This window comes from Meleagris gallopavo, chromosome 3 (genome assembly GCF_905368555.1).
Source record: "Meleagris gallopavo chromosome 3, MGAL_WU_HG_1.1, whole genome shotgun sequence".
In the NCBI taxonomy this organism is placed as follows: domain Eukaryota; kingdom Metazoa; phylum Chordata; class Aves; order Galliformes; family Phasianidae; genus Meleagris; species Meleagris gallopavo.
In genome coordinates, this window is record NC_139406.1 from 40,129,857 (window position 1) to 40,147,705 (window position 17,849).

At 38.6% G+C, this 17,849-nt stretch overlaps 1 protein-coding gene across 1 annotated transcript in view; it reads left to right on the forward strand.

Moving 5' to 3' along the window:
• LOC146544669 (protein-glutamine gamma-glutamyltransferase 5-like) overlaps positions 1–2,728 on the forward strand; it is a 31,496-nt gene extending 28,768 nt beyond the window's left edge. Inside the window, exon 13 of the mRNA XM_085219914.1 lies at positions 848–2,728. Coding sequence (XP_085076040.1) covers positions 848–2,519 — 1,672 coding nt within the window. The 3' untranslated portion in view covers positions 2,520–2,728. The remainder of the gene's footprint in view (positions 1–847) is intronic.
• Positions 2,729–17,849: the final 15,121 nt, after the last annotated feature.

Consider the following 17,849-nt stretch of genomic DNA (forward strand, 5'->3'; position numbering starts at 1 on the left):
AACAGGACTATATGCTCTTTACTACTTTGAGATTCCATTAGAAAACTCTCTCCTCTTGAAATGAATGGAGTATTTAGAGTTAGTAATATATAGTGCTGCTTCATTTTAACTACAGTTTAATCTGTGCAAGTTAAAAATTTCTATTTGAAGGAGAATGCACTGTTTTCTTCATAAGCAATTTTAGCTATGTACTCCAGCCTTTTTACCACTGAGTTTACAAAGAACTCCTCTAAATATTCATGAACTCGTATCATATATGTAAACAATTAGAAAAAGACAGTGAAAAATAGTAATGTGCATTCTAAGCTCACAAGACAGTAATCACAGGAAACTGCAAATTTCCAGTATGCTCTAACGTCCTAGGAAGAGGAGCTGTTCATTAATATGCATTGCTCTTCTTCATCACAAGGACAACTGACAGAAGTGTGACTAGTTTCAAGGGGAAGCAATTAGAAATTCTTCTCAGTGAATGATAATGAACTCAATGCCACAGAGCTCCCTGATCCAGTTTAGATGACTGGAAAAGGGAAGAAGCAAATACATCTTTGAGGTAGAAGGATACTATGTTTTTGAAGAATTAAAGGAACTTACATATTCACAGAGAGTATCATGAATGCGCTTACAACTCCAGAACTGACTATGGGAGTTTTCCATGGGTAGAAGTAACCAATCCCTTTTTGAGACAGAAGGAAATGGCTACTGCTCTAATCAGAAAGATTTTTGGGGAGCAAGGCAAGAAGAGCAAACTGGTCATAGCAAACCAGAGCTAATAATGTGAGATTATCTTTAAGCACTTCAGGTCTCTGACCTTTCTAGGACCCTAATTCTTTCCCTTCTGTTGGTGCAGTTTGGGAACGCTGGCTTCCAATCAGCAGGCACGGACCATCGTGGAGTTCACACCATACAGGCTGGGCAGCCACCGGCTCCTAGCCAACCTTGGATGCCACAAGTTTGCCTACTGCAAAGGATGTGCCAAGGCTGAAGTGTGTAACCACGTGGGGCAGAACAGCTCCCTGCCTGTGAACCAGAATGGATCACTGCCGGTCTGTGAGAATGGATCCCTGCCTGTTAATAGCTCTGGGGTGGCCCCTGCAGGGGACCCTGGGCTCAACTCCACATGTGAATACATATGTATCCCTGTGTGCAACCCAAACTGCAATCCTGGGGGACCACCTGTGTTCGACTTTGTGTACCTTCCTGCAGGCCATCCCTTATGCAACTCCATCGGCAATCCAGGCTTCAACCCAAACTTCAATGCTATGTTTGACCCTGGATGTGATCCTGGCTTTCGTGTTATATGTGAGACTGTGCCTCCTGCTACATGTACCCAGATGCCTCCAACTGTGTACAGCTCCATGCCTGTCACAACATCCAACCCTGCAGGCCCCCCTATGCCTCATGTGGTGTTTGAGACGGGGTCTGCTCCTACACACCAGCCTGGAGGCGGAGGGGGGGCCATGCCTTATTCTGTCTCTGTCCCAGCAAACAATGCGGTGAGTGCCCTGTTGACCCACTTCATGGCCGGCTCTAGTCCTACCACAGCAACCCAGGGGATTCCCACCCAGCTGCCATCACACCCTGTGTGCTCTCCAGTTGCCCATGCTGTCAGCAGTTCCATGTCACTGCCAGCAGCCATTACAGTGCCTGCTGCCTCCCTCTCTCATGTTGTTTGTGGCTCTGCACCCTCTCCCATTGCCCAGCCTCTCTGTGGCTCTATGGCCACCCTACCACCCCAGCCCCTGACTACCCCAGTAGCCCACGCTGTGTGCTCCCCAGCCCCTTGCCCTGCAGCTTCCCCACCGCCCCGTGCTCCACGTAGCTCTACACCTGCAGGGCTGCACCTGGCAGGCTCCCCAGCCCCCCGCCCTGTGGGACCCCCAGCAGCCCACTCACTGTGCTCCCCAGCCTCCCGTCCTGTGGGACCCCCAGCAGCCCACTCACTGTGCTCCCCTGCTTCCATCTCAGTGGGAGTTACAGGAGTCCGCTCTGCAAGCTCACCAACCCCTTGTCCTGAAGACTCATCGGCCACCTGTTACACATCCCCCCCAACTCCTCAGCCTCTGGCAGCTGCCACTGCCCGCTCCCTCTGCAACCCTACCTCTCACTCCATCTCCCGGGTTGTTTGCACGCCGGGTTCTCGCTCTGTCTGTGGCCCTCAGTGGGGACCTTCCTGTAACACCACCACTACCACCACCACCCGCTCAGGCTCCCTGTCCGTGTGGCCTCCAACTTCCCGCTCAACATGGAATCTCACGGGGCACTCAAGCTACATCCCCTTCTCCCGCGGCTCATACAACACACTCTCAGGCCCTCCCTATAGCTCCTTGTCTCGATCCTTCAACACTTTGTCCCGCTCAGCCTACAATACCCTGCCCTGCTCTACCTCTCCCTCTGCCTATGCCACCCTTCCGCGTTCCACCTCGCGCCCAACTGGCAGTGCTCTGACCCGCTCCAGGGCCCATACCCCTTGGAGCCCCAATAGGAACACTCTCTCTTACTTCAAACGCAAATATCTGTAATTGAGAGCAACCTGTTAGGGAAGAACCAAAGCAAGTGAACTATAGCCTGCACACAGATGCTTTGACAAAAGGTTAGAAAAAGGATGATGAAGAGCTGCCTGCACAATTCCGAATATTAATCCATGCAGTTGAGATGTGTTGGAAAGCAGGTTGCTAGCCAACAGCCAAGAGGCACATTTGATGCAATGTCCATTTGCCTTGAGATATGGTCCGGTAGAACTGACAAATGAACGTGCTCTCCCTGAAACCTTAGTGACAACAGTAGCACACTGCAGGTAATTGGACTAGATTGCTCAGTCAGGCTCTTTTATAAATGATCTGCTTTCACTCTCTCTTCTTGATTTCCTGCACTGTGTATTTCTCAGATCTCCCCAGGCTACATCCCTCTTAGCAAATCTGTCTCCCTGCATAAGATGCACTTTCTTTAGTTTTGCTATCACAGCAATGGTTGCAGAGCCACCTGCCCAACATCCCTTGGCCCTCCAGTCCTGATATTGTCTTGACTGAGGTCAGTTCTGCATGCACTCAAATTTCCTCAGTTTTGAGGTAATGAGAACTGTGGAGGTAATGAAACAACTAAATTATAGCAAATCAACCTAAGTGCTCGAGAAAAGAAAAAAAAGGGCAATTATAATAGATCTGGTATTACTATTCTATATATATTACTAGTTCAATATCAGGAAGAAAGGCCAGAGTAGAAAAGCTCAATGAATGTCTAATGCCAATTTACTGGCTTTCACAGCTGTTTTTTGCACAGCAGATCTCAAATTTGTCTCTTATATATTGCAGCATTTAAGCTCACAGGAAATTCTCTAATTTCAAGCCTGTGCTTTCATTATTCAATACAGCTGGGGAACTTTTGTTGACAGACCGAAATTAGAGAAGAAGGCATCCTTTCTTTCCAACATCCAGACCTCCCAAATGAACAATTAGATGAAAGAAAATGTATTAGAACTTCTTTGGTTAATTGGTATGATTTCAATGCTAACCTTCTCCCACTTTTTCTAGAATCAAAATAACATACTGTCATAAAAGAACTGTCCCCAGATTTTACCTTTCCTTTGTCTGTGCCTCACAAGACCTTTGGGTTTGCTGACACATCTCCCATCCCTCCATTGTTTTCCTCTATTGCTCCATTATTTTTAGTAGCAAGCGTTAGTGGGTTCTTCTGGTAAAATAATTTTGCTGGTGCTGTAGAATTTTCAGTAATGTAGCAATAGTATCTCAGTAATACCACTGTAGTTCACACACCTATGCTTTGTGATGAGATTGAGCTATGGGAATTTTGAACAGACGTGGTGTCAAATGCTAGCTATGAATGTATTAGCTGTGTCAATTACTTAATAATTCTGAGTATGGTAGAGGTCTTTGCCTGGAAACTGTAGTGCAGTGGTCACAGTCCTGTGACTTGTTTTTTACACAATTTCATTTGCTGATAATACATTTGCCTGACAATAAAAATAGAAATTAGAAAGAAAAAAAAATGTAATTGTCTTCTTGGTGTTTGGTTGCTTTTTGTTTTGTTGTTGTTTTCTAGTTATATCTTTTCAGACTTGGGGGAAAATTTCTCCAGATCAACTTCAGTGTGAAATCTTCTTTCCACTCTGTGTCCCTTTTTCTTCATGTCAAGTCCGAAATCAAGGCTACAAAATAAAGTTAAAAGAAATTCTTATTTTACCTTAAACACTCATTCTGGTATTTAGAGAAAAAAAACAAAACAAACAAACAAAAAGAAAAAAAAGAAAAGAAAAAGAAAAAGAAAACAGCCTTATTCAGTAAAGCTTTCAGCTTTTAGATTTTCCCTTTGCTTTCATGATTTGCAAAACTTGTCATCCACAGTAGTGCCAAACTGAACAAAACAAGGTGAAAGAATTTGGTTTTTCACGCTGATAGTAATTTGCAGTTACATCATTATGGAATACCATTTCACATCTGTTTTCCTAGTCATGTTTCAATGACCTTTAAGGTCTTTTTCCAACCTGAGCAACTCTGTGATTCTACGATTCTTATTTTTCTTATTTATAAGAAGGAGCATGAATCCACATGCCAGGAATTCCAAAGATTTATTCCCAACCTTTCAATGTCATTTGAGTCTTTAATGTTTATAAACTTTACTCCCCAATCCTTTTTGCCATATATGCCAAACCACATTGTTTTTGAAAATATAGCAAGTTCACTATAACTAGAGCCACAGAAGATAACAGAAATCCTTCAAAGTTCAAAATGATTCTAATACTTAGAAAATTATCTACAGTGTGTTAGTAATAGGCTTTAGTCTCCTAGGAAAGTCAGTTTCACTGCTACATTTGATTCAGGGAAAGAAAAAAACAAACAAAATATACCAAAAACTATATACCAATAACTTCTGCAATGCAATCTGGTAGGTAAAGCTCTAGCGAACAGGAAGCATGATAGCTACCATCCTCAGATATTGAATACAGTAAGAATAGTTTTCAAATATTCAGGAAAACATTTCTAATTTTAAACTCAATTCAGACATGTTTTATTTAAATCCTTGAGCAAAATTTATTCACTTGTTTTTAGGCCATTGTAGATGAAAAAATGCTATTTCCTACACATCACTGTAATTGCCTTATCTCTGTTTAAGGAGTACTGGAATTTATTTTTGTGCAAAATTATAGTAGGCTTGTACATCTAGAGTTTGATAATTTTCAGTTTTCAATCCTAACAGTTCATTAGACTTTTACAAATCTTTTTATTCTTTCTTTTTTAAGATGAGAAGTTATGAAGATTTAGCTGTAAGTTAACTGTTTCAAACTTCAAATGCTTAACGTTTCTGCCTTTTTTGACATTTGCTGGTGACAAACCATAAAATGCCTGAGTGAAATGTGATTTATTTTTATATATTCCATTACTTGCAAGAAAAATATTGAAATTTATAACTCAATGAACGAATTTCCTACTGAGCACTAGTTATAGACATAAATCAAACTTGACATATTGTATCAGACAAGAAGATTAAATTAGGGAAACACTATATTCATTTTGCTTAGTACTAAAAGCAAACAAAATCTTTTAGAATATATATGCCATGAAGTGTATAAAAATGTATGAATGAAAGATGTTGATGAGGAAAAGATGTGAGAATATTCAAAATGCAAAAGAAAGTTTTTTAATTTTCTTTTTGTTAAGCAGCAATTTCATGTCATTTGCAGTACATTTCCATTATATTTGAATTTCCAAAGCTCTATATTTTTATATTGCATATGGAGAAATGTTTTCATAAGGAAAAGTCTATGAATCTTTGAAGACTTTCCCTTATATTAGAAGGGAATCCTACTGAAACACTTCACAGGCATCCAAGTTCTTTGCTTCTTTTGATGTCTCAAATGGGAGGAATTACTTCCACATCTTTGCATATTCTTCCTTCTTAAAGCTTTTGAATTCTTTGGTTTTAAATGGCAAGCTATGTTATGTTATAAATGCACATTTATGCTAATTTGAATTGGATAATTATCTGGTTCTGTGACTAACATGGGAATAAGTTGTGCAAAGGAGACCTATGCAGAACTGAAAACTGTTCCAAACCCAAGGATCAAATCCGGTGTACGTATATAGCTGAAACCTTCATTGCAATTCTGTTGCTTTTTTATAGTAATATAGTTTGCTACCACATTCATTTGGATTTTTTATCTACTTCTTTGAGTTATGCTAACTAGCCACACCTAACAAACTTTTCAACTAATCTTTTTTTTTTTTTTTTTTTTTTCCTGTTCTCTTTCCTTGAGAAAAGTTGGATTTGATGGCTCTCAGTAGATTGCATTGGCTCTTTGAGCAATTTGTACTTTTGCATATACTCACTTCCAGCCATCACATACCTAAATTACCCATGTCCCTAAGACGCATATTTAGTACAAGTGTTCTACCAAGGCTACTTGGTTTGAATAAAGAACATTCACTTGTAAGTATGAATCACTTACAAAAATTAGTAAGATTAAATAATATCTAGAAAGCTAGGAGTTATCTGGAAAGAAAGGAAGACCTTTACTGTGTAAAGAAATGTTATCACTATGCACCATTTCCTTTCAGAAAATCTCTTCTGTGATTCTGGTGTTCTCTGATTACTTTTTCTGAATATTAAATCCTAAAATTTTATTCAAGTTATGACAGTATTTCATGTTAACTTTAGACTAATTAGAAATATATAAATGTTGATGTTTGAGATAAATATTACCATGAATTCTTGCTGCTTCGATATATTAAAATACGCCAGTAAACCCAATCCATCATCCACAGCAGTCTCTGAGTCTATAGCTCAGACAGAGGATATTAACCCTGACCTACAAATACTCTATAATTCTGGTTCAGCTAAATGTAGCCTTTTCATCTTCTAATTTTTGCTTATCTTCTAATTTCATTTTGACCTTTTTTGGCCTTATTCCTTTTCCATGGAGGTGGAACAATTAGAATAGGTAGAAGCTGCTCAGATGCAAACATCATCAAAATCACTGCAGCAGCTTTCAGCAGACATTTCAATCTCTAATAGGGAATTCTGCCTTCAGAGCACACACATTATAACAGAGAGAATGCTGAGGTTTTTGTAATGATCTTGTTTCTTTCCTTTAGGTGATCTCAGTTGATTATAAAATAGCATGAGTCATTAGGGGTCCCAACTGAACATTAGCAGAATACTAACACACACATTTCTGCATCACTGATGGAGGCCATTTGCCAAGGACAATCCCAGTACAGCAGGAATGATAAACAGGCTTCACTGTGCTATGATCTATAACAACTTTATAGAGAAACTTCATAAAACTAGGTACAATTGACTCAAATACTATAGATAAAGTACGAATGAGATGCAGAAGGGTTATCCAATACACAATGCAAAAACTGGGCATTAAATGCCCAAAATAGCTATTCTGATTTTTATGTATTCAGCTTAATCCTGGAAAGATCCAAACTCTGAAGAATCTTTACCATTTTTTTATAAATCTGAAGATGTCTAGATTGATCCTATAGTGGTCTTTAAGCCAAATCAAGGCTCAGAAACCAGCTATCCACTGCTGTGTTCAGAATATGAATAACAGAAGCAGAATCATAAAATTTTGAAGTGGATTTTATTATTTGCATTTTATTTATTGTTTAATATTTACCTATAATGTGAAGTGCAAGCTCAGTTCTAAGACACCCAAATTCTAGGAATTGTATGCACAACCAATTGGTTTATCAACATGTTAAAGGATTCACTTTCCCTGTTTTTGGTTTTTTTTTTTCAGCTGTAATAGAAGGGTGTTATTTTTTCTCTTCATCTTTACAAAATGGACAGTCAGACTGACAGGAAACTTCTGCCTGTCTGTCTTGGGAGAGCATTTCTAGGGATGAAGGACACAGTCATCTTCAGTAAGAAAAGAATTGAGTAGGAAACAGCTTCTTGATGGAGATGTTCCAAACGCTTCATGACTATTGTACTTTAAAAGAAAATTTTAGCCTTGTTCTGCTGATTCTCGAAAGAATGGATGCTACTTTTCCTCTGAGAGAGATGCATAATCCCCATAGCGTAGATTTGTTACGCATGCTGGTTTGCTAAATGTTTTCTTCTTGTCTCTCTCTAGACAGGTGAATCCATACTGTTCTGGCTAGCTGCCAGCACTTGTTGATTCCTAATCTGGGTCAGCAACACACTCCATTTCAATGTCGCATCATGTTCTTGATGTAGGGTGTGATTGAGGGGGGAAACTCCTAGCCATTAGGTACTACTTTATTATGTAAAAATACTTTAAAAAAAAAAAAAAAAAAAGAGTCATAATCTCTGACTTTCTTGTTCAACACTTCCTGTAGTTACTGGTTGTGAAATTTTTTCTATAATTCCCATAAAACACATTCCCGAGAAGGGTGAGAAGTGAGCTTATATAATTTACTTTTTTTTTTTTTTTTAGGAAAAAAGATCAGGTTTTTGTTTATTCAACCTTGTAGTATGAAATAACTGAGAAATTCATATAATACAAATGAAGATACAGAAGGGAGATTTGAAGATACAGAAGGGAGATTGTCCAAATCTCTCACTATGGATTGGTTTACCTATTGAACATCTTCCTTATAAGCCATGGCAACTCTGAAATGACGAAACTGTCACTTATCCTGTTATGAAGATGGCAAAATTGACACCATCATGAACAGGTGTAAGCAGCATGGCTTTCCCACTAAGAATGTTAATGGCATTCTTGGCTGCATTCGTCAAAGTACGAAGATCTTCCACTCAATATTGTTGAGGTCGCAGCTGGAGCACTGTGCCCAATTCTGGGTCCCCTAGTACATGATTCTGTGAAGAGGATGTCTACTAGAAGATTTAGTTTGTAAGAATGAACCTCTTTTCAGTCGTCTTTAGACGTAATATTTAGCTTTCCAATCTTAGCTGACTAAATTCTATAAAGTGGATGGGAAAAGCATTGTGAAAAATATCTGTTGGGTATTGTCTTTCAGAATGAAATTGTTTTTACATCTAAAAGTATCTCCATCTGCATAAAATGTAAAATTCAGTAGAAAACTGTTAAATATGTATAAAAATCCCTCACAGTAGCAGTCTACAGTCATTCAGTCAGTGTAGAATAGTCTCAGTCATGTACAGATTGTCATCAGGTTCATTCATCTCCAAGGGTCCTGTTTCTGCCACAGTTAAAGGATGAACATACACTCTTATTGTGGTAACTCTATGTAGAGCACAGAAAAATTTTATGGATAATTACTTTAAATTACTTGGAAATCTGTGTTTAAGCTGATGTAGTAGAAGTATCTTGGTAATATGGAGTGCCAATTATCTAACTTCTTTTATTTCTCCTGGCTATTTGTTGTTTCAGTAGAACAAATTCAAATGATTTAAATGAAGTAGAACAATGCTGCTGATAGTACTAATGAAAGTAACATAAAATATTGCTCTCCATCTTAGGACACAAGTAGGAATAACCCCAAATTTGACAGTCTATACTTAGCACAAATAGACTGCTTTGTATTAATTGAAAAATTGAAGAGGCAAACTTAATTTGTATTGCAAATGCTAAAATGCTTTTGCCAAGCCTTTATGTGAACACAATAGTTTTGTCAGAAACTATTAAAGTGTAAGCTGTAGCTAATAAATCCTTAATATTATTCCGAGAAAATGAACTCTTCCTTAATGAGGGCTCTGAATACTGCCTCATTATTTGTCTCAGTGTTGTGTTTGATTAAAAGATAATGAGATCTAGGAAAAAAAACTATTTGGATTTGAGTTGCTATTACAAATCAGGATACCTGTCTTATATATCTATGCTAAGTGCACTTAACTAAACTAATGTTTCAGAAAGACAGCAAGCACTATTTTCATCTCTCATCTGGACTGAAAGGTGCATTTAAAATACAGCACCTGCTTAATTATTTGACTGGCTCTTACATGATATAATGTTACTCTTCACCACATGACTCAATAAAAACCTTGTAAATAAGATGTGAATGCTATATCTAAACAATAAAAGAGGAAATGAAATAAGAACATTTTAATTCTAAACCACAGTTCTTTCTTTTAATGCCTCAGACATTAGTAGAGAAAAGAGAAAGAACATTAGTAAGTGGTTCATAATGTTGGATTAGAAGAACATAAAGATTTGGTTTTGTTTAAAATACATATAATCTGCTATAAAAACGCGTTGTATTGAGAATTTTTAGGGCACAAAATTTGATTAAGTAATTTCTAAAGAGAAAAATGGCAACATAAAAATTATACTTTTGTTCTGCTAGAATAAAATAGAAAGTGTTTCTTCTAACTCAGAAGTTCAAGGAAGTTTGAAGACAATAACAAGATATTTATTTTTGTCTTAAAAAATTTTGAGACACTGCAATACAATATTTATGAAATGATGTCAGGGGTGTGGTCACCTTCAGCTACTCTGGCCCAGGACAGCTCTGTGCAGCAGCTGGGGGTCCACCTTGGACTATTACTACTTTGTTTGTGTCCCTATTTTTGAGATGATCATCCTCATTAAGTAATGGACCAATGTTATCTCCATCCCTCCTTTTGCTGCAATCATATTTAAAGATGCTCTTTTTGTTGTCTCCCACAGTACAGGCCAGCCCCAACTCTAATTCAGCTTTGGCCATACACAGTTTCTCTCCACAATGACAAACCCTCCAACCTGGATGGACCTTCATCCACACCATCACTTGACTGTCTAACAAGTTCCAGAGCCTGTACCTGTTGCAGAAAGGCAGGCACCTGGGAGAGTGAAGTGGACAGGGAGGGGAGTACAGTTCCACCAGTCAACATCCTCCTCTAAATCCCTGATGCTCCCTGCCACCTTCACCTGAAGCTCTGTCCTTGAGACGAGCAGTTCTTGTACCTGGGCGCACTCCCATGCAGCACTGGCACGTAATCATCGTAGCAAGCATACATACGGGAGAGAGTGAATACACCGAGAGTTCAGAAAAGATTTAATGAGAAAATATAGGAAGATGGGAAAAGGCTCAGCTACAAAAGTGCATAGAGCAGCCCCATCTCACATGTAATCTGCCCTTTTCTACCCTTTTCTACCTATCCCCCCTCTTTGCTCCTTGTGCTCCCCCTTCCCAAAGCACAGCTCCATAGACCTGCAGAGCTCTGCAGTTTCTGCACCCTCCCAGTCTGCCTTTCTCCTCCCTCCACCCTCCTCCCATTTAACAGTCTGCAAGATTCATCCTTCCTGGAAATGGTGCCTGTAGCTTGTTAGCCCACCAGTGAGACTGGGAGTTTGTTGCAATTGTGTATAAGATTGTGTGAATAATTCTCCTTATTAAACCTCTAAGAAATTTTAACTTGTACAGTGTATATACAGTAATATTTGGTGTATGATCTTTTGTAATTGCTTTGGTAGCTGATCTTTTACTCTGGAAATGCTATCTAATAATTTATACGTCTAAAAACTGAAGCAGTAGTAACATTCCTGTATGCAACTCACCCTCCCACCACATTCCTCATTCTGCAGCTCTCATCCTTGGCATCACCTGAGCTACATGGCATGTACTCCTGAACCTCCTAATCCTATTCCTCATCCTAACCATAATACGCAGGCTGATGTCTCAGTCTAAGCTCAGCCCACCCTCTGTCCATGAGCCCCTTCCCAGTCATCCCTGTCAATGTGTGATCCCCATTACCCTTCTGAATCCTGCTCTGCTCCCCTTGCTCGTGGGCAGTCCTATGCTGGTGAGATCTCTGCCCTGCTGCCGTTCTGTCACCCCTGTCTCCAAACACATCTCTCTCACAAGACTCTGACAAGCACAATGACTTCAATTGAAAATTTTAATTCCTCCAGTTTTCTCCTTGAGAGCATTTTGCCAAATTTTTCTTTGTCGATGTTTTTATTTCAGACCTGACATTGTGTGACACCAAAAAACGTGTTACATGTCCTTCTTTCACAAATAATCCACAGTTTGGTATGGCTTGTGCAGGTGTCAGTGTTCCAAGTCTTGCTGGACTTGGTGAAGCAGAAAGAAATCTGTGGAACTATGGAGGATGAGTCCAGTGTGTATGAAGGGAGTATAAAGCCTAAAAATAATGTCTGAACACCTGAAGAGTGGTATTCAAAATGCAATATTCATTACCTACATTTCAGCAAGGCTTTCACAATATATCTTTTTTTTTTTTTCTCTAGAAATGTATCATCTTTGTCATTAGCAATATACCATGTACATAATAAGTATTTATTACAGTCTCTCTGGGCTGGAATTTACTTTCAGAATGAAAATACAAATGATTTATTGACACAGAAATATACTAATTACTGACAGATTCCTGGAAAACTGGGATAACATAGAGCGTTGCTAACAAGATGTTAGCATTTCTAACTCCAATAAGTTTTCAACTTTAGCATGTGCCTGTGAAAAAAAGATATCAAGTAGAGTCTTGCTTATAATAAATACTGAGAAAGCCAACGTGCCTGAAACTAAAAATAGGTGTAGTAGAAGTTTTGAAAGAATGGACTAAAGATATAATAACTTAATTTAAACTTGAAGGGATCGATACTTGCATAACAAGCAACTCTAGTTGAAAAATATTTATTTTCTTCGGAGGCATGATTTCTTAAAGAGTTTTTTTTCCCTCCAGAAATTTATAATAATGATTAAGCTTTTCAACTATGAATTAATTACTACCTTTATTATTATTACTATAATGATGCTTATTATTGAATATGATCTAGTAATTTAGGCCCCTTCTTGTACAGTACTGATAATTTATAGAAACTGGCTAAAATAAGGACAGATACTTCTGAGACAGACTGCATCAATAATGAATTTTAGTGCTCTAATTCCTCAAATGGAAGCAAATACACTAAACAGTAATACAGTTTACCTCCCAGTGGACTGTGGAAATCACTTGTTTCAGGATTATCCTGTCAAACTCAGTACACCAAATTAGGAAATACTGACTAGAAGAACAAATTATGGGGGAATGTATGTGATACTGCCTGAGATACACTACGATTTTATTGTGTAAATCACAGATGTCTGACCTTTTAGTTTGCCTGGGCCTCACTGAGTGAAGAGGAATTGTCATGGGCCATATACTTGTTGGTATTTCCAAAAGTAATGCCTCCTATTTGTTTCCATGGAAACTACAGCAGATACGAGTACAGTAACACTTTGATAAGAGCAAATTCTCAGCTACAAAACATCATTTTGCAACAAATCCCCACCCTCAGCTCTGCATTTTTGTCAGCAATGAATAGGAGCCTACATGCCATGCCTATAAAAGCCTGCAACAGTGGAGATGACCCTAAAAGGTGAGAAGGACCCCGTAAGTGAAAGTAAAAAGGCAAAAAGGCTTCACAGTGACTGAGAATAAGGGGGGTGAAGGGGGATAGTTAGAACTAGTTTATAGAAGTAAAAATGTAGAGCTTGTTAGAAAATAAGGGATGGCAGACACTGGGTCTGGGATAGTGAGGGGGATAAAGGCCATAAAGATAAGAGTTTGAGAATAGCCCGAGGACATATGGCAGGGAGGTGATTAGATGTTCACAGGGCAAGAAGAAAAGAGTTTGGGGGGATGCCCCACTGAAAGGTCAGAAGTTTACAGGGAGAAAGGTCAGAAGCCTTCACAAGGAAGACGACAAATCTTCATCCCATGACCCACTGTGCACGCAAGAGGGAAGGGTCTGCATGCTAACGAACTCTCAGGGGTGTAATGAATACGTATCCAAATTCTGGGAAAACTATTGATTATGTTTTAGTTTGGCCTATTTCTGTAGCATGATTTTTTCTGACGGTGTGCAAGTTAGGAGAAGCGATCCCCCTTGCACTCGGTGTCTGCGCAGCACTGATTAAAACATACCTGCTTTATAACTACTTTGTGGTTATAGGGTTTGATTCCTCAGTCAACCCGCTGTTGCTGTTGCCACTGCTGAAACGTACCACCCACTGTCTCAGTGTGCTCACATCCACAGTTTGTCCTCCATCAATATTCGAGCAAGCGTTGATGAATGTCAACGGGTGCAATTTTTCCACACAGAGGAATTCAGTGACACATCTTTGCTTCATACACACTTCTGTGTCAGATGCCATTTTGTCAGACTGCCCCCCTGCTGCCATTTGTCACATGGCAAAAACATGTAATGGGATATCCGTGGGAAGATTCAGTTTTTTGCTATTCACAGGACTGTGTTCAGCCACTGTATCCAAATGCAAAAATAATTTCCACTGAATCAGCACTGCGCTGTTCACTCTCGTCCTGTTTCCAGCCTAGATAGAGTTTATAGTGCACTAATGTTTGATTGTTGCTGAGTGATGTGTGCGCACCAGCTGCCAGCATGATGGCAGGGAGTGGGCCACATTGCAAGCTATGCTGAGCCGTGTGCAGCCTGCACGCCACAGGTTGGACATGCCTGTATAAGGCTACATTGGAGGAAGCATTGTGTTCTCAGTGTCCTCAGCACTATCTCTATATTTTACCCTGTACCCTGATATTAGTACCTACTAAAATGTATAAAAAAGTTTTAGGATGGAGACAAAACAGTGGAGCTCCTCTGTTCCTGTATAATTCCCTAAACATTTGATTACTTAGACTTCCTCATTGCTACTTCATAGCTCATGCATCTCTTTCAGTCCAGTGTCAGAATTTCAAATTAAGAGGTGAAGTTATGCTATACAAAACAATCCATGTTGAAGTGCAGTATCATTCTCGTGGAAGAGGATATTTCCATTTCCTGTGAGGATGAGCTAACCAATAGGCTGAGGACTGAGAGAGCTAACATAATCTCTTCTCCCTTAAAGGAAAACTGCACCTCCACTTCATAAGAAGATGAAGACACCCTCAATAACAATTGTGCTGAAGAACACTTAGCTTGCAGATCTTGACCTGGTTTTCACACAAGCCAGTGCTTACAATGCCCAGACATGGTCGGAGTGAGACATGCCCAGAAATATGCCTGTAAGGTCTAGTGAGTTAAAATCAGATCAGATTAGTATGGAACTGCTATGCCTCCAGTATTAAGCCCTTGGAGTGCAGCTCTGCACATTTTTGTCAACGTCTCACTTTAACAGCTTAAACTCACTGTGAAATTCACCTTCATTCCAGAGAAAACATACACACACACACACACACACACAAACGCAAAGAAAAGTTCCTATGACAGAAGATACCTGATTCTGTTTCCTCATTTATGCTGAAAACAGAAGTTGGATTGCAAAATCTCACAGCTAATTAACTTTTTATCTATATAAATCTTTACAGATTCCCAGCTGCTCTGCTTTTATTTATTTCTTTATTTATTATAGATATATAAGGTGATGTATTTTACTGCTTTCATATTGCAAATAGTCTGTATGACCTTTTTTAAAAAAATCAAATGTTATTGGTTTTTTTTAAACCATGTTATTTTCTCTTTGTTTTGAGCACCTTTGTACTCATTTTAGATAATATCTCTTTGAAATATGCAGAATCAACTGAGCGATTATGTCATTCTTCGGTATTAATTTGAATTCATTTAAGGTAGCAATACTACTTCAAATTCTTGAAAGCTTTTTGCATGCCCAAAATGCTTTCTTGTGCTGTCAAAAAGAAAACAAAAGAACCCCTTCTCTCCCCAACCCCTCTCAAAAAATGAGAAGTTGAACAGATGGAAGTTTGAAGTGGGTTGCTGGTTTTTTTTTCACCTAGGTGAATATATCTCAGATCACTTCCTTGAGGTGGTTTGTTGCACAGCTATATGACTGCATGTGCCTGCAGTTATGGGTGGAGAAATAAGCACCCAGGAATGAGGAAGTGGTGGGATGTCTCTCTGATGCTTGAGATGGCTTATGTCATATTAAACTGGTTCTGAAATTGCAGTGTAAACTGCTCCATTTAAATGTTATAGCCAACACCTACTCCTACAGTTTGTCAGAATCTACAACAGCAAAAAAAAACAAGGAAAGGAATTCAGCTACACAAACACAGTTGTCACTAAAACGATCCCACCGTAATCCTCCATTATTTATTTTTGAATTGAATTTGGTCAAAAGACACACAAACCTGAAGTTTAGCAAGCAATTGATCTCTTTTGTTGTCTAAGAATACCTGCAACTTTAATAAACCTTCTCATTTGACATGAGGGAACAATTTTAAACTAAAAGAGTGAGATTTAGATTAGATATTAGGAAGATATTTTTCATTGAGAGAGTGGTGAGGTGCTGGAACAGGCTGCCGAGAGAATGCCCCATCTCTGGAGATGTTCGAGACCAGGTTGGATGGGGATCTGGACAGCCTGATCTACTGCCTGATTTAGTGGCTGGAAATGTTCATGGCAGAGGGGCTGGAACTAGATGATCTTTATGGTCCCTTCCAACCCAAAGCATTTTATGTTTCTATTATTCAAAATTAGAGCTTTTTTATTTTTATTTTTTTTCCTGCAGGTTACCTATGAAATTAGTTAATCCTTCCATTCATGATCATTTGGTTGTTAGCTCCTGCTCCGTGTTTTGGAGAGTCTAATAAGTATGTTTACAACCATAATATCTACTTAAGCATTCCTCTTAGTTAGACCCACTTTCTTGGCTTACAGCTGAATGTTGTAAGACACCTCTTTATAAAACTAAATAAGAAAGATAAAGTCCAACTCTCCATCAAAGAGGACACTGTAAATATGTAAAATATTGTAAATATGAATACATAAATTTAAACGTATATAACTGTTCTATTGTGTTGAATATAAATTCTTGGAACGTTCTTCTAAGATTTTCTATGTGCAGTGAGGTAGTCAGAATAAACCGAATGCTTTCTCTAATAAAATGTTTAGGGCAACTGAGAGCAGAAAGCATTTGCAAATATTTATTTGAGTGAGAATGAGTCACTTAGATAATATTTGAAATAATTTGTTTTAAATAAAGGAAAAAGATCACAGTAAAAGCAATCTTTAATCATACAATCTTCAAAATATTTAAGAAATGATATTTTTGTGAAAGGCTATGTCATTTGAAACCTTAATCTAGGCATATCTGTGTCCATCTTTGAACTTTTACAGGGTTCTTCTTCTGCTGATAAAAAGTGCAGTCATCCATTACTGGAAAAAATACTACTTAATTGTGAGAAATGGAAACTACACATAACAGTAAGTTTAAAATTTATCATAAAATGAGACATTCTACTGAAACTCGTTCATGCAATTCTGATTATTTTAAGTATAGAAGAGTCCATGCTTTGCATTCTTCATGTTCAAAGTAGGCCTCTACTAGTATAGTAGGACATAGAAGCAGCCTTCTAAGGAGTACACTCATCTCATTCAGTACTGAAGAAGCTTTACTGAATACAGTCTATATAGATATTTCTTTCTGCCCACTACCTTTCCCCTTGGCTCCAAAAATTGTCTGTGTAACCAGACAGTGAAACTGAATAGAAGAGAATATGTAAAGAAGAAAAATTCACACAGAGAAACAATTATTCCAAGAATATGCAGTTCAAGAGAACGTGTCAGTTCATGGAGACAGTCTTCCAGGTCATTTCACCCAAAATAATTGTTCATGTGTACCAATATCACTTGGCAAAGTAAATCAAAGTTCATAACTGAAATTTGAGATGTTAGTTTTAAAGGCATATCTCTGATCCATAATTCTAGAGTAGATGCACACTAGATACTGTGAATGAGTATGTATCATGTAATGATCATGCACTGCTGAGTATTGCATTCACTATTGTGCATTCACTAAGGTCTCTGCCTGTAATCAGCTGGGCATCTCTTTGTACTTGGATTCATTGTTAGCTTCACAGTGTGTTAAAATAGTATATTATGAAAGATATATTTCCATGAATACTTTCTAGGTTCTTCCCCTCTGCCTGCAGTTATAGAAGCAATTGTTTGCGGTTGCTTGAATAGATATGATATTTCCCTATCA